The sequence below is a fragment of the Puma concolor genome, chromosome E1 (genome assembly GCF_028749965.1).
Source record: "Puma concolor isolate L17-30 chromosome E1, mPumCon1.1.hap2, whole genome shotgun sequence".
Lineage (NCBI taxonomy): Eukaryota > Metazoa > Chordata > Mammalia > Carnivora > Felidae > Puma > Puma concolor.
The window spans coordinates 60,562,276-60,584,081 of NC_141680.1; the positions used below are offsets into that span (position 1 = coordinate 60,562,276).

The 21,806-nt window shown below is 63.2% G+C and overlaps 1 protein-coding gene across 1 annotated transcript; it reads right to left on the reverse strand.

Moving 5' to 3' along the window:
• Positions 1-10,586: 10,586 nt before the first annotated feature.
• Positions 10,587-21,335, reverse strand: LGALS3BP (galectin 3 binding protein). The gene is made up of 6 exons (XM_086688198.1): positions 20,698-21,335; positions 18,043-18,117; positions 16,884-17,075; positions 16,163-16,294; positions 14,715-14,973; positions 10,587-11,983 (listed from the first exon to the last, which is right to left on the reverse strand). Exons 1-6 carry the CDS (start codon positions 20,780-20,782, stop codon positions 10,930-10,932), a joined length of 1,797 nt encoding a protein of 598 aa, XP_086544324.1. The 5' UTR covers positions 20,783-21,335; the 3' UTR covers positions 10,587-10,929.
• Between the last annotated feature and the right edge of the window lie 471 nt (positions 21,336-21,806).

A 21,806-nucleotide genomic window follows, 5' to 3' on the forward strand; every position in this document is an offset into this window, starting at 1 on the left:
GGAGGGGACCCACCGCACTGGCCTCCTTTCCTCCCGGGCCGGAGGGTGCGCACCCACCCTTCCCCCCCCCCCCCCCCAGGAAACCCAGGACACGTCCCCGACACCCACTTCTCGGAGGACAGCATGGCCAGCTCCTGCGGCCGGGCCTCCTCCCTGACTGGGTGAATAAACACAGGCGCCCCAGGGTTTGGGCAGCCCACAGCCCAGAAACACCCCACCGTGCCAAATTGGAGAAAAGCCTTCTTAAAGGAGCTGAAGCTTTTAAGCATTTTCCGAAATCCACGGACCTCGCGTGAGACCGGGCAGGCTGCCCAAGCCTCGATCCGAGGGACCCCACCGAGGTCTCAGGGAGCCGACTGGCCCAGTGGGGGGGCCGGGGGGGCAGCTGGCCCGACCCATGCGTGGTCAGGGGTGAGTCCTCCTCACGTCCCCAGGCCGGGGCCGCCGAGGAGGGCAGACCAGATGCACCCCGGCCGCTGGGGCCGGCCCGCCTCCCCTCCCCGAACCCCCATCAACGCACAGCCTTGGAACCACTGCGAAGCCAGGACCCCAAATGTGCAACCGTGCCTGCGATCCAGAGTGCGGGGGTGGGGGAGTTTGCGACTGGGCCCCGTGACGGGAGGGCACTGAGGTCTCCGACCTGGGTCCCTAACCGAGTAAAGATTCCCGGAGGGCCTCGCACAGAGCTGAGCTCCCGGAAGCATCTGGTAATGTTCGTGTCCCGCTACAAATTCACACGCTGGAAACTAACCCCCAGTGTGATGGTGTTAGGGGGTGTCACCTCTGGGAGGTGTTCAGGTCGGAGGGCGGAGCCTTAGGGATGGGATTAGTGACCTTATAAAAGGGACCCCTGGGCCTCCCTCACCCCTTCCTCCCTGTGAGGACACAGCGGACCAAGACGGCTATCTCCGAACCAGGAAGGTGGCTCCCACCAGGCACCAAATCTATCGGCACCTTGATCTCGGACGTCTGGTCTCCAGGCTGAGGGGAGCGAGTTCCTGTCGTTTCTGAGCCACCCGGTCTGCGGGTGGCTCTGTTAGAACCGCCTGAGCGTGCAGAGACAATGCCCTCGCCATCGTGATAAGAGGGACCATGACATCGGAAGCCTTCAGATACCCTTTCACGTGGTTCTGACGACAATCCCCGGAGAGAGGCGGCGTGTCAGTGCGCACGTCACGGTCGCCAAGCTGGGGCCCCGAGAGGGGAAGCCTTCTGCCTGAGGTCACCCGGCCGAGACGGAGACCTGACTCGCCGCCCAGAACTCAGAGATCACCTTGCTTTTGTGTGGTGACAGCCTCTGAGCGAGCAGAAGGTGTGGCCACGGGGGGGGGGGGGGGGCTCCCTGGTTATCCTGGTGCAGGCGGGGGCTCCGCTTCCAGATGGGCACAGGACTCCTCGGGGCCTCCTGGTGAAGCCGATGTCATAGGCGGCTGCCCTCTGAGCCGAGGGCGTGGGAAGGGGGCACCCAAGGCCTCCCTTGGGGAACGCACCCGGCCGAGGGCTTGGGCCCGGCCCTGGTGGCAGAGCAGGGAGTCGGGAAAGCCGCCAGCCCCGCGAGATGGGATGGCGAGAAGGTCAAACGCAGGCCTTCTCACCATCGCCACCCCCGAAGTCTCCGTGTTGCCAAGGCAACGCTCCCCATCCCCGCACGGGGCTGCCGTGACTGAAGCACAAAGCCTCTTGCACGCGGCTCCCGGGAAAGGGCTGGAGGCTGGTCTCATGGGGAACGGCTGCTCAGGGCACCGCACACAAGGAATTGTAAGGGCTGCCCTCGGCCACCGCGCCGGGCTGGTATCCGTGAGCATAAACTGGTAACGGCAGGCCGGGTGTTTCCCTGAGTTCCGTGGGCCCTTCCAGCAAACGATCAAGCCTGAGCAGGGGGTGGTGGGAACCCCCCTGGGGATCTGCGATTGGCATCTGAGGTGGGAGTGGTCTCCTGGGCTCCTAAGGAGCCCTTAGCCTGTGGGGTCCGCACTGACCCCAGGCAGCTGGTATCTGATGGCCGGAGAAGGGTCAGAAACAAAGTCCTCCGGGAGGTATCAGGAAGCAGGGTCCTCCACAACCCTCAGTGTGACAACTTTCAGTGTCAGAGGGGTGGTGACAGCGGCACAGAGGGCAGGGGTTTCAGGAACGCTCAGAGCCCCCCCGGGGGGGGGGTTCCCACCTGCAGCCACCGCAGCTGTCACGGGGTGGAGACCCGGGCTCTTGCATTTGCGGGAGCTGGCGTCTCTGGGGCTCTGGAACGCAGGCCAGGCGCTTCCCCAGGGCTCCTGACTCGGAAGGGCTGGGGCAGTCCCGAGAATTTGCATTGCTGACAAGTTTCCCAGGCCACGCTGATGCTGCTGATGGGGGACCCCGCTGTGAAAACCGCTGGTCTAGATGATCCCATCGGAAGTTGACTTAAGCTGGCCCAATGTTCCACAGCCGTTTTGTTTCCTCTACTTGGGACTCGACTCGAGGTCCGTGTTCTAAGTGGATTTCTCCCCCAGGGTGTAGATGTGGTCTTGGAGGAGGGGGGCGTAGGTCTGACGGACCGTGTGTTTGAACGCATGGGTTGGTTCCTTCATCCGACCAAGATTTCAAGGCTGACCGTGTTCCCGCTCTGTGCTGGGCATCCCTGGGATCCGACCTCGGAAAGAAGAATTCCGTCTAGTGGCCGCAGAGACACGGGTGGGGATGGCCATGCCCTGTGGAAGGATTGCGGCAGGGGGACATGTCGTGTGTCGTGGGCACAGGGCCGGGCAGCTGACTCGGCGAGGAGGACAGAGAAGTGTTCCCAGAGGTCCTGCGTCTAAGGCGCTGGGCCCCAAAGTGTGGTCTGAGGGAGCTGGTTAGAGGTGCAGAACTTCAGGCCCCTGAGATCTGAGAGGCCCTCAGACCTGAAGGATGCGTAGGAATTACCCGGTAAAGAGGAAGAGAAAGAATGTTCCAGAAGAACATTCTGGTCCGTGTGCGCTCTAAGACGGAAAACAAGTTCCACCGACCAGAGCAGGATGTGGGGGTGGGTGTTGGCGGTAGAGAAGCATCTTTCCTTGTGAAGGGACCACGACTGGGGACACTCTTGGTGGCTCTCCTCCACTTGTCCGGGGCCTCCAAGCCTCTGTCCGTCAGGTTGGGAGACTTCCAGTGGGTCCTCTCACTGGCAAAAATGGGGCATCATTTTGCTACAGCTCCAAGAACAGATTTGCACCTTAGGAAGTCTGCTCCCGCTTCCCTGCGGTGGCACTGTCACTCGGGCAGCACTGTCACCGGACGATGGCAGAGCTGTGTGGCGGGGAGGCTCCGGAAAGGAGAGGCAGGTCGCTCTGGGTTCAGGGTGGGGACGTGACAGACGGAAAGGAGGCGGAAGGGTTGGGAAGCCAGCAGGGTCCCCTCTGCACAGAGGAGCCTGGGGCTGGGGATAAGGGGCCCCAGTCCGCTCAGCTCTGCAGCTGAGGACGGGGGCTCAGGCGCGCGGCCCGCTGGCCAGTCTCGGCCGACTGCCCCGTGGCCATCCCCAACAAGCGCCAGCTGTGCGTCCCCGTCTCACTCTGATGGTTAGAATGCGCCTTGTCACATTACACCAAAACCTGTGTCCCGGTGGCTTCCCTGCCTCGGCCCTCGGATCTTTGAAAGAGGTCGAGGTCTGTGATCCACCTGACCCCCCTCACCGGTATCCCGGAGCTCATATGGATCGGGGTCTGTAGCAGTGCCCAAGGGCCAGCTTCCCCGTCGCTTCCCGGGCCTAGCACGGGCAGAGGTGGCGTCACCAGGCACGGGGGTCTGCTGAAGTCAGGTGGGAGAGTCCGTGTCTCAAAGAAAGCAGACCCCAGGAAGGGTGAGATATTCTGAGTCTGAACGTCAGTCCCCGGCCAGCAGGAGGGGAGACAGCTTCCCGTTTTCAAGCACGAGAAAACGGGCTGGCGGCCCCCATCCAGCTCCGGGTGCCCAAGGGTGCCATGGCAGGAAGGCAGAAGGTCCCCCTCGGGACCAGGACCCCTCTCCTGGGCACCAGCAGGGTTCGGATTAGGGAAGGAGTGGGGTGATGGTGTTCCCTCAAAAGATATGTCCGTGTCCTGACCCCCAAGACCCAAGGGTGTTGACTGTGTTTGGAAAAAGGGTCTTTGGAGATGTAATTAAGTTAAAGACTCGGAGATGAGCTCGCCCTGGACGGAGGGTGGGCCCGAATCCAGGCGCTGGCGTCCTTATGAGAGAAAGGGCAGGGAGGCGGGAGACACAGGGAGCTGAGCTTTGGTTGCAGAGACGGGAGCCACGTGCCCTCACGCCAGGGATCGAGGGCTGCCGCCCGAGGAGCCCTGGGAAGGAACCGGCCCAGCCCACACCTTGATTTCGGACCGTGGCCTCCAGCACTGGGAGGGGTACCCCTGTGCTGTCTCTAGCCGTGCGGGGGTGGGGGCGACTCTAGCCGGAAGCCCCGGAAACTAACACAGGCCGGTTCCCGCCTGGACGCGGTGCAGCCCGCTGGACAGGCCACCCGCCCCCGCCCCCTGCCGACTCCAGCAGGCTTGAAGGCTGGCTCAGGGGCGCGTGGGGGTCGCAGGTGCTGGTGCTGGCTGTCCCCGCCTGGGCAACTCCAGTGGGCGCTCACCCGGAGGCCCCGGAGCCCCTCTGGTTGCTGACCTGGGCCCCCCTAGACCCTCCGGGCCGCTCTGGACTGTCCCCAGGACTCCACTCCTCTCCACCGCCCCCCCCCATAGGTCACAGCCCGTGGTGCCTCTGGCCCTGGCACCCTCTCCTCCCTGTCTCTCATCCCCCCCCCCCCAACACTTGCCAGGCATCCGCTCACTCCTGGCCCTGGGAGGGGGGCTGGGGCTGGGGGAGGCCACCGCCCCTGTACCCTGGCCCCGAGAAGGGAAGGCGCCCCCTCCCCGACGCGGGCATCTGGCGGATGGGGAGGGCCGGCCGGGCCGGGCAGCGCGGGTGCGGGAGGGGAGCCGGGAGCAGGGCTCTGTGTTCTTTCCCGGCCGTTTTGCAACGACCACATGCTTGGCGCTGGGCTCTGGCAGCCCCCCAGCGACATTCTTTCGGAGGGATCAGCTGCTGCCACATCAAACCTTTTCTGTCCAGCCCTCACGGAGGCCCCGGGCCCGCCACCTTCGCCTGGGGCCACGCGGGGCGGGGGGGGGGGGGCGCGCAAGGAACCCACCGCGGGTTGTGACATTTCGGGGCGTCGTGAGTGCGTCTGCGCCAGGCTGTGGCCAGAGCTTGAGGTGTGAGGGCCTGAGCAGCAAGGGGACGGCTTTGGAAAACCTTTCCTTGCGTCCTATTTCCTCATTAAAAAATAAAAACGAAATGGAAAAAGCAGACAATAAAAACTTTTCATCGGGTGGGGGGGTGGGGGGTCCACAAGCGTTCTCAGGGTCAAAGGGTCGCCCGCGACTCCCCTCCCCCAACAGAAGCTCAAACAGGGGACACGTGCTCCTCCCCGTCAACCAACTGCACCCCAAACCAGAAGCTGCACAGACAGGTGGGGGTCCTGTGGGCCCGTCCCTGGGATCGCCCACTGCTGCTACCTGGTGGGGGAGGGGCAGTCCCAGAAGGAACAGCTGGGTCCTTGGGAGAGGGCCCGGAGTTGGGGGGCAGGGGGGGGACATAGAGACTCGGTAGACAGCCAGGAACGTTCCCCTCTCCAGGGCCGTAACGTGTCCCCAATTTCTCGGGGCATCTGAAGCTCCTTCCTGCGTTCGGGACACCTGCCACTGTGCGGGCTGGAAAGGCCAGGTCTGCTCTCGGGTGGCCTCTCGGGACCTCAGGTCTGCAGCAGGTGGCTGAGTGAGGCAGGGGTGGTTCAGAAAGCTTGCTGAGGGGACAGAAGAGGAGCGGCGGCATCCGGAACCCCAGGGGCCCATGAGGCAGAGAGCGTGTCCCCGGCGGGGCGTCGGCGGTTTCTAAATTCCAGCCTCGCTACCTGGGCCCAGCCATCCTCTCAGCTTGCTGGCTGCGAGCTTCAAATGGCAGCTCCTCCCGGCAGGAGGTAGATGCTGTTTTCCCCGCACCCTTGGGTCTACGGTGGCCTCGCATCGGGGAACTCTGCCACCAGGTGACCGAGGCTGTGTTAGCATCCACCAGGACCAGATGGACAGACGAGCCCCACGCTCCCAGCTGTCCCACCCAGGTGAGGCCGGGACCTGAGGAGCCCAGCCAACCCCGCGGGAGCAAAGACCAGCCATTCCCGAGAATCCAGCCCAAATTACGCCCCCTAGGGCCATGCGCGCAGGAATGGCGGGAGTAAGAGGCTGAGTTTTGGAGCGGTTTGTTAGTGGGCAAGTTCCCTGAAACACTAACTTCCCCAATTGCTGCCCAGCTCCCAAGCCTGGTTCTCCAGCCTTTCCATCCGGTCCGCGAGCTTCCTGATTCCTTCCTTAAACCCTCTTCCGCGTAGAGTCGCCAGACTCGGTTCTATTGTTTGCAACCGAGAGCAGCGGCTAGTGTAGACGCTGGTGCTGGAAGTGGATTTCAGGCGAGCGGTCCTTGGAGAACGGTGGGCTGAAAGCGGAGAAACTCCCACTGGACCCCCCCCCCCCCAGCATGACTGCAGTTAAGGCTGACAGTGCGTGGTGCTGGGGACGACGCAGGGCAGCTGAGCTCTCACGCGGGGGCAGGGGTGACACTGGCACGGTCACTGAGGAAAAGGACTGCACAGTGTCCACTAAAGCGAAACGCACGCCCCATCGACTGCACTCCTAGGTGCACCCCCGGGACAATGAGCCCACGTGTCCTCCAAAGGACACACGCAAGAATGTTCATGGAGGCTTTATTCAAAACGGCAGAGGCGCCTGGGTGGCTCAGTCCGTTAAGCATCCGACTCTTGATTTCTGCTCAGGTCATGATCTCACGGTTCATGGGATCAAGCCCCATGTTGGGCTCCACACTGACAGCCCGGAGCCTGCTTGGGATTCTCTCTCCCTCTCTCTCTCTCTCTTTGCCCCCTCCTCTCTCTTTCAAAATAAGTAAATATTTCTTTTAAAATACCAAAACGCTGGAAACAGCCCTGATACCCAGGAGCTGTAGAACAGGTTGGAAAACTGGGGCAAATTCCTCTAATGGAACTCTGCCTTTCTGCGGAAACCTGCAGACAAAATATTGAGTCCAAGAAGGCCAACGCTGAAGGGTACACACAGCATGATTCCATTTATGTGAAGTTCAAGAACAGGAAAGACTAGTCTGTGTTGATGAGAGTCGGAACGGTGGTTATGGGGGCGGGGGTGTGGTACTAATTGGAAAGAGGCATGAGGGCGTCTTCTGGGGCCGAGGGAGGTGTTAGAATCCAGATCTGAGGGGTCGGCATTTGTTGTATACACGTAATATAAAGATTAACTGAGCTCTATACTTTATACATGTGTGCGTGTATATATATATACGCATCGATGTAGATCTGTACCCTTATACGTATATGTCGTAAAGCAGGAACACCGTTTCTCAAAATTCCACTGGCATACAGGGATAGACGGCTGGCAGTGTATAAACCAGCTGATTTCAGTTACTGGCCTGTGGGTCGCCTGGAATGACATATCCACTGGAGGCAAAATGCTGGGGACCCTGTTGCTGCCCACAAAATACTATGAAGAACCAAAGATATTCAAGGATTGTAGGCTGAAGGGGCAGCTGTTTTCAATGGGACTGAAGCAAGGATGAACCAAGCAAGCTGAATTACGTGCAAAATTTAAAGATGCACCCAGTCTCAGGGGACAGACAGCCGGAAGAAAGTCTTTTGTCCTTTTCTGCTACCTCCTTCCTGCTTCCTCCTGAAAGGCAGACATGATGGCCGGAATCCCAGCAGCCACTGCGGACCATGACGTAACCTCAAAGATGGCAGTCATAGCCTAAGATAGTGCTGAGAAAAGGAGGCTCCCACCTCCAGAATGATTGCCTCATCTCTCCCAGGTGAGAGAAAAAGAAAGTATCCCATCTAAGTCATCGCTATTTTTGGGTTTTCAATATATGAAGCAGAAGCTAAAAATATCCAGTACAGGCACAACCATCAGAGGCCTGCCTTTGTTGCTTGAGCCGCTGAGAGTAGTGCTGTCTCACCTGCCTGATGGGCCATCTGGGCTTCCTGGTGACCCATGAAGCCCTCGCTACGATGCAGAGAAAGGAACCCAGGATCCAGGACCCTGAAATGTGCACGACGTGCAGTTAATCTGTGGCCCCTCATCTAGACAGACCCGGACAGCCCTCTTGCCTGAACGCCCCGGGGAAATGCACTGAGGAAGGAGGTGCCAGTTGGTGGGGGTTTCCGACTGCCAGGAGAAGGACGTGGCCAGCTGTCCGTGAGAGGCTCGGGGCCAGAACGGATTCCTTTATGAGCTGCCTCCCCAGCGGTGCTTGGGATTCACCAAGGCACACTGGCAGGGGAGGGGGGGGGGCGGTGCCCACGAGGCCTGGTGGGAGGACCATCCGGGAGGTATCTGGGCGTTTGCAGTCAAGTCGATGCCGTCCTCAGCAGGGAACCTCTCTCCTTCTACGCCACAACCAGCTTTGGGCCCCAGCACCTGAGCACGGGTCCTGAGCAGCCCTCCCTGAGCTCGACAGGATCTGAGCCCCCAGCAGCAGGTGGAGTGGGTCCCCAAGGAGTGGCTCGACCAATCCCTGGAGTAGTGGGTGGCTCGTATCTGTGGGCTGCCGTATTCTGCGCATCGGTCGCCCCTCCCTCGGCCACCTGCAGCCTCTTGGGGAAGACGCGAGCCTGGTTTCAGGACGCACGGTTGGCTAACACCAGGCGGGAGAGGCCTGCTGTGGCACTGTCGCCCTCCCTTAGGGCAGAAGGTTGAGCAACACCTCACTCCCCATTAGGGAAGAGGGTCTGGGCCACCTTGTCTGCAGAGGAGGCAGGGTTTGATCAGAGAGCCTGACCAAAGAGAGTCTCCGACCAAACAGGCCCTCATGCCATAGGGGTCAGGCAGGCTGCTCGGGGGGAGTCACTGCCCCTCCCCGGCCACAGTGGCCTGCTCTTCTGGCTCTCCAGGTGGCCTTGGTGGCAGGGAGGGTGGCTGTGCATGGTGACCTTGGCCTAGTCACCCAGGCCGATGCGATCTGACGTTTGCTCCCGAGCCCTCCCCTGGCGTCTTGTGACGCCGAGGCGGAACCGCCGTCTCCCCGAGGGCACTTGTGCTTGGCGGATAGCTTCCAGCCAAGGGATCCGACATTTATTCTAGATTTGGACTGGCCCTCCCCACCCGGCATACTGGCCTTTGTCCCACCAACCCTGGGCTAACCGAATGGCTGGTGCCTGGCCCCAGTGCACGCAGGTGCCGAGGCCCAGGGGTCTAATGCGGGCAGCCCCGTGACTCTCGAGTGTGGAAGGGCTCGGGGACGGCAGGGGCGGGGGACGGAAGAACCTGGGCCTGGAGGCATGCCAGCCAGTTCTGCCGGAACCACCCTGCTTCCGGATTCCTTACGAATCCGATCACGGGCTGCCACACAAGCCGATAACCGCCCTCCGGTCCTCGGTGCACGCGGAGCTCGAGGCCGGCAGGTGGTTCTCCCAGAGCCAGAGAAGAACACCGCTGTGGAAGCTGGTGGTCCCCGGGGCCACCTCTGGGACTCAGTGCTTACTTCCACCGACCTTTCCTTCCCGTCGACCTCTACCTGCGTTTGAGCCCGACACAGGAGCTGGTGCTAGTCAGCGTGCGGTAGAAACGAAACGCTAAGGTTTGTAAAACGTCCAGGCACGGCCACCGACGTGGCCAAGACCGCGGGCCTGGAGCTGGGGACCCCTCGGGAAGGCGAAGCTGTGCCTGGGCCGGGCGGGAGGCTCTCTGTCTCTGCGGGGGCGGGGGCTCAGGGTGCGTCGGGCCTGCTGCCTTCCGGCCTGTCCCGCGTCTGACCCTCCCTCCCGTGGGCGCCTCCCCTTCCCGAGGCCGGAGCAGCCCAGATGCTGCCGTTCAGACCCTGGCCAAGATCTGCGAGCACGCGGCCTGGGCTCGGCCAACCGCGTGTTTCCGGGGACCCTGGCCTGGAGCGCATATCACACAGCAGCAGGGACAGTTCAGAGTTCCTGCCCCGCTTTCGGCGGGAGGGGGGGGGGAAGGGTTGAGCACCCCGAACCCACGGTAAGTCCCCATGGGACCCCAGGCTCAGTCCCCTGCCCTCACTTAGACTGCGTGGGTGGCCCAGGGTCGCTCCAGCACGTCTTTCTGTCCCGCCCACCCCGTCGTGGGGGTCCTTTATCGGGGCTCTGGCCCCTCGCTGACGTGCATGAAGGTGGTTTCCAATTCCCAGGAGCCCGGCTGCGAGGAGAATCCGCGTCCGCATCCCTGTGCGCATGCGCGAGGGGTCGCGGAGGCACGGGGTCGCCGGGCGCCGCTCCTTCTCCCCGGGGCTCACCGCCCCCCGCCCCCATTTTCCATATGCCCCGGGCTCTCGTTTCTCCACAGCCCACCGCCCCGCGCACCCTCTGCTTTCCATCACCTGCCGTCCCCACTGCGATGACGCCGGGGGTGTCTACTTGCCCCGCCCACCCCACCGCGCGGGTCGCAGCTTCACGAGGACAGGGGCTGTGTCTGCTCATTCTGAGCCCCAGGACCCAGCACACCCAACGTCCGAGCGCAGAATGGACGCGTGACTCTGGGCACCAACGCGGGAACTGGGCAATCAGTGCAATTTTAATGATCTCGGACGAGGGACGGCACAGGACCCGACCGGGAAAGGGAAAGGCCGGGTGGAAAGTCCAGCCGCTGCCCCTCCCAGGTCCTGCTGCTTCTCGACCTGGAAACCAGCCGGGCGGTGGGGGTGGAACTGGGACTTCTGTGCAGGGTGGTGAACGTTAGTTGAAACCTTCCAGTACTTTCTCTAAGCTCAGAGACATCAGTGAAAGCGCGAGGGCCCTCTGGTGGCCGGTGTGGCGGGTGGCTGCAGACAGGAGGCGGCCAGCAACGGCAAGCCTGGGGCGGACTGGGAGGCGCCTGGCCTCTCGGCGCTCGCTTGCGCCTAGTTCACGTCGGAGGAGTTGGTCAGGTAGAAGGGGCGGATGACCGCTTGGAAGCTGGTGAAGGACCCTTCCGGGCAGGGGAAGAGGGAGGCGCTCCTGGAGCTGTTGGTGCCCAGGGCGTCGGGGATCGGGGCCTTCTGTCCCAGGAAGTCGGTGACGTCGGCCACGAAGCGCCCCTCGCAGAGCATCAGAGCCTGGCTTTGGTAGCCGATGGTGGGATCCGAGTAGGTGGACTTGGAGAGGCCCAGGAGGGGGACCTCGTCCGCGGTGCACGAGAACTGGTAGTTCCAGCAGCTCTGGACGGTGGGAAGGTACAGGAGCGACCAGGAGACGAGCTTGTTCTGGAACAGGAAGCTGGGGTGCTGTGGGGTCTGGAAGGACCAGTTTGGAACGTACGGGTAGCCGGACGAGGCCTGGGAATCGCCCGAGATGTTGGCACTCCAGGTGGGCGAGGTATACAGCCGGGGCTGGTAGGCGTCGTCGCTGAGGTTCAGGCCTCTGTACTGGGCCAGCAGCCGGAAGGGCACGGTGTGGAACTCCAGCGCCTGCAGAGTCTTCTTCTGGAAGAGTGCCTCGTGACCCCGGTACAGGGACAGGTTAAACTGCAGCTCGAACAGGGTCTCGGGCAGCATCATGGGGAACCGGATCTCGTCCAGAAGGCCTTCCACCTCCCCGTGGGAGGGCTGCTTCTCCCGGCTCCACGCGTCCACGGCCATCAGCAGGGCCAGCTCGCTGCGCACGGCCAGGTCGCTCCTGGAGAGCAGGATTCGCAGCAGGGCCGTGGGGACGCTCGGCCAGGCCTCGGCCTGCGTCAGGGCCTCGAAGTTCCAGGCCAGGAACCGCACGCAGAGCTCCTCCAGCATGGGGTCCCGGGTGGCCAGTGCATAGGCATAGAGGTCCAGGGGCGTCTGGAAGGAGGCGTCCTCGGGGAGGAGGATGGCAAAGAGGCTCGCGCAGAAACTCTGCAGCCGCCAGGCCCCGTAGGCGGAGGCGAGCTTGTGGAAGCACTTCACCGACGTCAGGGAGACGTCCAACCTTCGGGAGTAGAAGTACCTGGGGAGGGGAGCGAGCGCTGACCAGCCGGGCACCCCTGCCCCTGCGGGACAACAGGGGGCCGGGCGTGTGCCGGGCCTGCCTCTCTGACATCACCATCTATCCCGTGTTTGCCGCCGACCCACAGACACCCCCGGCGGTGCCCCGTTGCGAGAGGCGTTCGGTGCCCCACGGACTTATCTTTCGGGCCAATCCACAGTCCAATCTCACATCTGCTCAGATCTGACAAGCGGGCGGATCCCAGGGTCGCCAAGCACGACGCTCCGTCCCTCACCTGCGACGGAGGCAGCACCAGCAGCCTCTGTGCTCTGCCTCCGCCGTCACGGTCATCACCCCTGGTTGCTCCCTGTCTGCTTCCCCTGCTGATGGGGAGCCCATGCCGGTGGCACCCAATCTATGATTGGCTCTGTGACTCGGGGTGCCACCAGGACCCGCTGTGCTGGGTGAGAACAGGTGTGGGAGGGGTCTGCCTAGAGGGCAATGCCGGGCTAGGCCTGCCGTCCTCTCCTGGGATGGGGCGGGTGGGGTCCCTTGGGAGGAGACCCTGTGCCCAGTGGCGGTGGCAGACGCGGGTCTTCCCCTCCTCGTCCCTTCCTGCACTCGCTACTCTCGAAGCCTAATGTGTGATTCCTGCTGGCGACGGGAACTCGCAGGGGGAAGAGGGCATCTTCCCGCTGGCCGGCCACCCATCAGCTGGGTATCTGCCCGAATCACTGAAGCCTCGCCCTGGGGCGGTGGCAGGGCACTGGGGCGCACACCTCCCGAGCACGGCCTCTTTGGTGGCAGGCCCCGCAGGTGCGTTGGCAGAAGGGGGGAGGGACTGCGGCTACCACCCCTCCCAATTCTCATTTCAGGCCGGAGCGGGAGGTTCCCAGGCCGCCGGTCACTGCCCACCTCAGCCTCAGGTGGGCCCCGGTGTGAGGAGGGGGGTCCCAGTCGTCCCTCGGCCTGCCCCTGAGAGGCAGACTCGAACAAGGACGGGGAGCGTCGGCGACCCTCAGAAACCATGGGAGCTGGTGAGGAGGCCCCGGGCATCCGGGGGCCCCGGGCAGAGGAAGGGGGGGGAGTCTCTGCCCTCGATGGGGATCAGGTCTCCTGAGGCCTTCCCGGGGCCGGACGGGGTCCGGAGGCCAGGGGCATCCAGCTCGCTGTAGCCTTTCTGCCTTTGGCGAGGGCACAGAGACAGAGACGGAGAGAAAAGGGAAAAGACAGAGAAGGGAAGAGACAGAGAGAGAAGGGAAGAGACAGGGGGCATCACCACTGCTCCAGAATCCTGAGCTCTGACCAAGGGTGTGATTCCAGCTGGGCCTGGGAAGCCGGGGAAGGGTGCCTGCCTGGTTCTCGAATGGATCGTAGAGATGGTCCCGCTGGGCGGGGGCGGGGGGGCGGGGGCACAGGGCAGCAGTGGTGGGGGGGAAGGGCGCCTGCCTGGTTCTCATAGAGAGGGTCCCGTTGCGGGGGGCGGTGCAGCACAGGGCAGCCGGAAAGAAACCGTTTCAATCTGTCTTAATTGCCAACATTGGTTATTTTCTCTTCGGTGTCGCTCGCAGCTACATAGAGCTTTAGGTCCGGGGAAGGACAAGGAGCAGCTCTTTTTTTTTTTTTTTTTAAATTTTTTTTTTTCAACGTTTATTTATTTTTGGGACAGAGAGAGACAGAGCATGAACGGGGGAGGGGCAGAGAGAGAGGGAGACACAGAATCAGAAACAGGCTCCAGGCTCTGAGCCATCAGCCCAGAGCCCGACGCGGGGCTCGAACTCACGGACCGCGAGATCGTGACCTGGCTGAAGTCGGACGCCTAACCGACTGCGCCACCCAGGCGCCCCGGAGCAGCTCTTTTTAAATGCTTTCGGAGCACAAGCCCCTGGGGGCCCCGGCAGGGCGGCCTGGCGGGAGGGTCGGCCCAGGACCCGGAGAGGCGGGCCCCTGGTGTCTCCGTGTCCCCAGCGGGGGCGCCAGCTCACGGGCGGGGGAGACTCCGACGGGTCTGGGGTCACAAGCGCTCCACCTTCCACACAAGCAAGGTCAGAGCGAGACGGGGAGGAGGGTGAGTTCGGAACTACGTTTAAGTTTCTTGCAAATCTTGGGCCGTGACCTCACGTGACCTCAGAGACAGGTGTGCGTGCTTCTGGACCACCTGACTCCTCCTCGAACACGCGCACAACTGGGCCTCCGCGGAGGCCGTGGCCCAGACCGGCGGCCTCTGCTGTGCGGGACCCCTTCCCAGCTCTGCCCCAGGCCCCTCCAGCGACCTCTCACCAAACCGGTCCGGGTGTTGGACCCGGTGGACTTGTGACCCACAGAGGGTTTGATGCCTCTTCTAACGGCGGCGATTGCTGGGAGATTTTTTATACAGTGTTTTGTGAAAGTCGGTATTTGTGTGTGTGTGTGTGTGTGTGTGTGTGTGTGTGTGTGTGTAGAGTGCGCAACTGTGTGTGCGCACAAGAGTGTGCATGTGCACGTGAGAGGGTGGAACGCACACAGCTGTGAGCCTGAGCGTGTGCAAGCACACGTGTGTCCACGTGAGGGTGTGGGCGTGCCTGTTTAAGACCATGCGGATATGTGGGGGCACACGCGGGTGTGAGTGTGTGTTGTGTCGTGCCCACGCACGTGCTTGCGGAAGCACCCGTGAGGTCGGTGCCGTAGCCCCTGAGGTTTGCCGCCGGAGGGAGGTGGGAGCGCCCTGGGGACCCTGCCCAGGCCCTGGTACCCCCGTCCCGAGGATGGTCACCTGATAAAGTCTCTGACGACAGGCAGGCACTCTGCATCCACCTCCATGGTGACGGTGGGGCCAGGCTCCTTCCACAGGGCCTCGGCCTCGGGGTTGGTTGACAGGATCAGCCTGTGGCCGCACACGTCTAGGCCCTCCTCCTCGTCGTCCTTTACCCTCACCCTGATGGACAGGTCACAGCCCCTCTGGCTGTCAAAGATCCACTCGAGAGCCGCAGGGAGCTCATTCGACAGGTCAAGGGTGTGGGCACCGAGGGTTTCTAAAAGGGGCGGAGGGGAGCACACTGTTAGCAAGAAGGGCCAGGGGCCGTCACCCAAGAACACTTCTGCCCCCTGGACTCGGCCTCCTCCTCGCCTTATCTACTCAGGAAGGCTCCGGGGGAGACAGGGGGTGCCGTCCCCTCTGTGGTGCAGAGCCTCCCCACCCCCGTGGGACACCCCAGTTAGCTCCTCTGCTCCCCCACATTCGGGCAGCACCTCCCCCAAGTCCAGCGCCCCCGCCCCCCCCCCCCCCCTTTAAAATCCCAGCTGCTCAAGCAGTCACCCAGGTGGTGCCTTCTAAAACCCAGACCCTTTCCCTGGCTGGACCGTCTGAGGAGGGAGAGTCTTACAGAAACTCAGTTCAGAGCCATGGGGTCCCTAGCAGCCTCCTTCAGGGAACAGGGGCCTAGAGAAGCCACTTGAAGCCCCCCCCAGGTGGTGCGGGGGGTGATGCTCCCCTGCCCCGACACCCCCAAAGCCTAACTGGGAACAAAAATCCCACCTGTTCTTTCTTTTTCACAAATGGGTCACAAGTCAGCCAGGCGGGTCCAGCCCCTCATTCCTCCGCCCCCACGGTCCCCACCGGCTCCCTGCCCGCCCCCGCGCCCTGCTCCCAGGGAGCCCTCCACGGGTGGCTCTATCACTGTGTAAATGCTCCGTCCCCAAGCCTGGGGGGGCTGCCCAGGTCCCCAGGCCCCGTGCGAAGCCCAGGAAGAAGAAGAAAGATAGGAATCGGGGACTGAAGAGAGGCCAGCCCGCCTGCTGGTGCAGGGGGCGGGGGAAGGGAGGCCAGAGGGGCGGGAGCCACGGGGGCAGGGTTTAGGGCTTGCCGTCCAGGCACGCGGGCGCTCCTTCCGTGTCGCCGACGGAGGCCCAAGGAAAGCAAAAGGCTTTGAGACGCAAGCCTGCAGCACGCAGGTGTCCCGTGCAGGGGGCAGGCGGCTCTTGCCCAAGGACCCGGTTAAAGGGAGCATTTCTGAGCAGCCCGGCGAAGGGGGCGAAGGGCCGTGGGGAATGGGGGATAGCTTGGGGCGTGCTGCTGCTCTAGAGGCTCTCCCGCCCCCTCCCTCCGGGACAGGCATGCGGCGGGGCAGGGCGGGGCAGGGCGGGGCAGGGCGTGCGGTGCGCAGGGAGGGTGCGGGCGGTGCAGGGGAGGGCGAGGGCGGGCGTGCGGCGCGCGGGGCTCGCCGTTGGTGCAGATCACGCCGGCGTCCTGATTGTGCCTGCAGTTGCTCCTCAGCCAGCCCAGGGACTTGCACTCGGCCAGCGACGACTCTGTCCCCGTGCACTCCACCTCGTCCAGCATGATAGGGCCCGTGCCTGCAGGAACACAAGGGCGGGGCTGGGGGTGCTGGCGCCCTCCGCGGGGGGTGGGGGTGGGGCGGGGCGTGGACGGGGCTGCTGCTCCCCCAGAACTGCCGACCGCAGAGGCCAGTTGCGTTTACTGCGGCGACGGGAACCCCGGGCAGCCCTCCCGCTCCATGCCGGCGGCCCCTCGTCCCTCACGCTGCCCTGCGGGGTCTGTCCCCAGGTGTGACCCGGCGGCGATCCGAGTGCGGGTTCAGGGTTATTCCGGTGGCGCCACAAACTAGCCATCATCTCTACCCGACCCCCGCCTCTGGATAGTTGGATTATTTCCCTTTCTTCAGAATCACGGGCCCTGCGTCAGTGGAAACGGTCCTGTGCACAGACGTGCCCCCCCCCCCCACCCCCGGGGGTCGGGGGGATGGTTCAGGAAGGTATGGTTCCCAGGGCCTGAGGGACTGGCTGCCGGCAAGGCCAGTGTGAGTGCCCCTGGCCAGCTCGGGTGTTAGCCCTTCTTTAAGTGTTGGCCAAAGCTGAGTGAGGAGGCCCGGCCCTTCTCCGGCAGCCGGTCCCAGCTCTGGGACCTGGGGATCAGCAGGCCTACCTGGCCCGAAGGCAGCTCTGCCCAGAGCCTTGGTGGCGTTCTCAAAGCCCAGGGCCCGGCAGACGACGCTGGCGTCCGTCAGGTCCCATAGGTTGTCACACACCGTCCCCCACTGGCCTCTGTAGAAGATCTCCACGCGGCCCTCATTGGTGCTGTCCCCGTCGGCCAGGCGCATGTCCCCATCTTTCACACCTACAGGGTCCCCAAGGGAACAGAAAGGTTAGCAGGGAGGAAGGCCCACCTCCCTCCCTATCTGGGGGCCCTGCCCCCCGAGGACCACTTGTCAGTTCCCCCCAGGGCGGGGTGCCTGCTGTGCAACGAACTTTAAAGCCATCCATCCATCGTCGAGGGGTTCACCTGTAGGGGAGGAGTAGAGGACATGCCCCCTCCCCCAGGAGGTAAAACGCCTCTTATCTTTGAGGTCTGAGTCCTTCCTCTGTTGGTAGAGAAGGGGCAGGAGGGGCAGCTGGGACCCTAAAGCCTGAGAACGGGGGAGGCGGGACCCCGGGGGGCAGAATGGAGGAGGAGGGGCCTATGTGACCCCACCTGAGGGCGTCTGGGGCTCGGGGATGCTGCCTGTGCACTACAGCATGGACCCCTAGGAGGGTGGGGGGGGAGGAGTCCAGGAGTGGCAGGCCCAGCGACCCCCCCAGAAACATTGGCAGGAAACGCCAGGTGCAGAGAGAAAGTGGGGCTGTTCTGGGACAGGGTCAGGCAGGAGCTGGGTGCCATGTCAAAGGGTAGTTCTCAGTTGGGGGTGCAGCAGGCCTCCATGGGGTCACCAGGACAAGGAAGGGCCTCCTGAGAACACTTCTGAAGACAGGCATCCAGAACTCTGAAGTCTGACTGGGTCCACAGGGCACTGATTCGTGACCCGCCTCCCCCAACCCCCAGCATTCGGCCTGTGTGATGGGCTCCCAGTGCTCAGTCCCTCCGGGTCCCACTGGATGAAACGGAGAATCCCTTGGTGTCCCCCCAGAACCTATAAGCCACCGTCACTGGGGATCGCCAGGGCTCCAGGCAGGAGAGAAGACCCGGGCTGACCCCGGAGACCCAGGCAGAACATTGCCTAGATTTTCCAAGGAGGGGTCAGCCCCACAGAAGGCGGAGCAGCGGCCCCTCAGATGGCCGCTTTGGGCATTCCTGGGGCTCAGCTCACCTTGGGTCCCTGCAACCAGCAGCCACATCCAGAGGAGTCGTGGGAGGGCCATGGCTCTCCTGGGAGGCCCCCGTCCTGCGGTGGAAGGAAGTGGAAGAGTCAGACGGCAGAGCTGGGCAGCCCTTGGGACCAGGATCCTTCAGACCCTACGTGTGGTGTCCCTGCTCTCAGCTGTGAGTGTGACAGGTGCCCCCCCCCCCCGCAGCGGGAACCCCTCCCCCGAGGGGTGGTCCTCGGCACGTAAGGAGGGAGTGAGACTTGCCCAGACGAAGGGTGGGGGGAACTGGTGGAGGTCTCTAAGCAGCAGGACAGCGGGCACTAAAGCCCATCTCCGAAAACCAGGCCCTGGGCAAGGCTGTAGAGGGTGCAGGGCCCAGATCCCCAGAGGCCTGGTGGGCCTTGCTGAAGGTCGGGCTTTACTTTTGGCAGCTGGACTCCTGTGGGCGTGCCTGAGAGCTCTCTGTGGGCCCCCGAAGGGAGGGGACACGCCGGGAGGTCCTCAGAAATCCAGGCAGGAGCGACAGACAGGGCCAGAGACAGTGGCTGGGAGGGGGAGTCAGGGCTGAGGCCTGGGACTGGCTGCAGCTGGGTGGGGGTGGGGGTGGGGGTGCGGACGAGATGGGGGCCGGGGGAGCAGGCTGGGGGCGAGATGCTGAGCGGTGGACCTGGTGCTGCCACCTCTGAGGTTAGTGTCCCCCAAGGACACAGGCGCGGAGAGGCTCGGGCCACCGAGACTACACAGCCAGCCTGGGGGGCGCAGCTCTTCCAACGTCCGCCTGGAGTCCTTGCTTCTCTGCAATTCTTGGGGCTCGGTTTTCGCCTTAATCCCAGCCTCTGCCCCTTACCTGCCTCTGCCCGCCAGGCCCCGGCTGTGGGGGAACCAGTCATCGTCTCTCTGGCTCGGTGACAATCCCGTGGCCCCGCGCCACTCCCGGGCCCAGCAAGTGGGCAACGAGGCCGCCATTGTGGGCGCCCCTACGAGTTCAGGGCTGGTGACCCTGAGGCAGCACCCCAGTTGTGCATTAACAGTGGCCAATCAAGCACCTGGTATGTGGTATGCAAATATGGCTGCCCTTGGGGTGGTCATGGCCACCTGCTGTAGCCTGGCTCCCTCACATGGGAAATTGGGATAAGGCTGCCTGACCTTTGCAAATTAGAAAAAAGATACTCTTTCTTGGGATAGGTATAGGCCTGGGCTGGAATACACCAACTGGTGAGAGGGCACTGGGCTGAATTCCAAGCCTGTTTGCCCTTTGTCCTTGTGCAGTGAGCCACTTGGACAACTGTACATAGAGACCCTGTGGATCTGGGCGCGGCAATGATGGTTTCTGGGCTGAGGGAGAGCACCAGATCCCAGCTGGGTACACACAGGGAGACTGTACCCACCAGATTACATTGGGCAGTGAGAGGGACACCCTCCTGAGAACAAGAGGCATGAGCTTACCTGAGGCCACTACTGATGGCTGCCCTGGATCGTCTTCCCTACCTGCTGCAGGATCCCCTCTTCAACCCAGAAAACCCAGTGTGAAGCGGGGCATGCTGGTCCCAGGAAACGCCACAGAAAACAGTGGAGTTTCGATTTCTAGAAACCACCTGACCTGGGTCTCTTCTGGGACTGGCTGCCGGCCCAAGGCTCCCTGGTCCCCTCCCTCCTCTCAGCTCTGGCTGCAGATGTTGGACCTCACGGGGGCAGTCTAACTGACTTGGTAACCGGAGCGAGGCGGCCTGCCCGCAGCGGCAGCTAGGCTTGATTGTAAACAACCTTCCAAGCTGGACTGGCCCCAAGGGCTGGCGCTGGGGGAGGGCGGTGGTGGGGGGGGGGGGGGAGTGGGGGAGGGGGAGGGGGAGCCGGGAAGAAGAGCAGGGGGTGGGAACAGACAGGCTGGGGCCGCACCTGCCAGTGTGGCCCGGGCTCGCGCTGAACGCTCCGGGCCGTATCCTGGTTCTGGCACATGGCCGGCAGGGTGGCCACCGCCGGGACGGCCGCTCACCGAGCGTCACCCAGCGCTGAGAGTGCGGCAAGCCTGACCTCACCGAGAGGCCCTCCGCGAGGCTGCACGGAGTCATCCCCGGACAGGCGAGGGGGGCTTGGAGACGCGAGACAGCACGGCCAAGTACGCAGCCAGCAAGTGACCTCCAGGGGGCACACCACCCACCCCTGCTAAGGGCTGTTCTCCCAGCGTCTCACCCCTGCAGGGCGGGTGTAAATTGCGGAGCCCCCCGCCCCAGCCGTCTCTCCCCCCCCACCCCCCCAACAGAAAGCAGCACTGCAGTTTTCCCTCGGGAAGGCACCGGCTCCCACTCCCAGGCTGTCTGGGGGCCCAGGCTCCCCCGGAGTCTGACCCAGACCTGGCAGCTCAGGGCCCTGCAGGCCCCTTGCCACAGGGATGGTGTCAGAGACAGGCCATGAGGGCGGCCGGCCCAGTGGGGGTCAGCTTCGGCCTCAGGGAGGGTCCCTGTAGGGTGCGTGTGCCCGGAGGCTGCGGATGTCCCAGGGAGAGCCCATCTGAGGGTGGGGGGGGATGGTGTGGAGCTGAGACCTGGAGGCAGTAGGTCTCGAGGCTGTGGTCCGAGCCCCTGGGTCCAGCTGCCAAGGTCACGCCCTGGGATTCGCGGTTAAATGAGGCAACGAACACCCTCTTTTGTTTTTGTCACCTGCATGCCACGGTTCTGGATGATTTGTCTCTTGGAATGTCCCCAGGTCTCCCCAGCCTAGTGGCTCGCAGCCTGGTCTGCACATGACAGTCACCTGGGAGTTTTACAAACTCCTGGTGTGCAGGCCCACTCCGTCACGATCTCCGGGGTGGGGACAGGCATCGGCAACGTAAAGCCCTCCAGGTGGCTGCCGTGGCGGCCAGGGCTGAGACACACGGGTTCCCTGGCACTGCGATCCCAGGAAGGCGCGCCGAGGTCAAGCCCTGAATGGCTGTTTGCCCACGAGGTGAGGTTTCAGGGAGCTGCATGGCTCCTCCAGCTCCCTCCAGAGAAACCAGATATCCAGGAGGAGAAGCATCTGGAAACAGCGCTGGCAGGAGAGACCGTGGTGAGTTTTAAAATCCCATCCAGACGAAGGAGCTTCAGCTTCGTTGGTGCAGAACCCCCAGGACCCCCCCTTCTCACAGTCTCCACGATTTTTGCCCACACAAGCCGCCCGTCAGGAAGAGAGTACGAAGGAAGTCCTTTGGGAGGTGGTGGTGGCGTTACCCTTAAACATAAAACTGCCAGCTATCTTACCAGCAAAAAACAGTTTGTTGACGAAGAGCTAAGAGTTGCTACCCGGAGCAAGCAGGCTACGGCAAAGCCGCCGGCAACTCCACCGGGCAAGGAAGAAGGGGCTCAGTTTTAGAGGAAAGGGAGGGGCTGTTATAAACAGAAAGGCCCCTGGGGGACACTGGGAGGTGGCCGTAAGGTGGCTTCCCAGTGGCTGAGCTGCAGCGCGGGGAGGAAGAAACCCTCCTTCCTCCAGGTGGGACAGTGACGCGGTCTCTTCCTGCTGGGTCTGCGGTGGTCAACCAGGGCTGGGGGTGAGAGCTCCCCCCGCCCGCCGCCCCCCTCCATTCTCACCGAGGTTTCCTTGGCCTCATTTTCACGGTGGCACGGTTTCCAACTCAAGTTGCTGAATCTTTAGCCCCACGGTCCTGGAAAGTCCTTCGCGTTCGGGCAAGGAAGGTGTGAGCCCAAGGCCTCTGCATGGAATCCGAGTGCGGGTGTGGGCTCCCCCGGGGCCCTCCAGGCGGAACCGAGCTTGAGAGGGCCTGGTCTGG

Excerpts from the sequence above, each read along its gene's own strand:
- LGALS3BP (XM_086688198.1), bottom strand. The coding sequence starts at position 20,782 with ATGTGCAGACCAGGCTGCGAGCCACTAGGCTGGGGAGACCTGGGGACA. Across the intron at positions 16,295-16,883 it reads CAGAGCTGCCTTCGGGCCAG|GCACGGGCCCTATCATGCTG; the intron begins GTAGGCCTGCTG and ends GTGTTCCTGCAG. Across the intron at positions 11,984-14,714 it reads GTCGTCAGAGACTTTATCAG|GTACTTCTACTCCCGAAGGT; the intron begins GTGACCATCCTC and ends TCCCCTCCCCAG.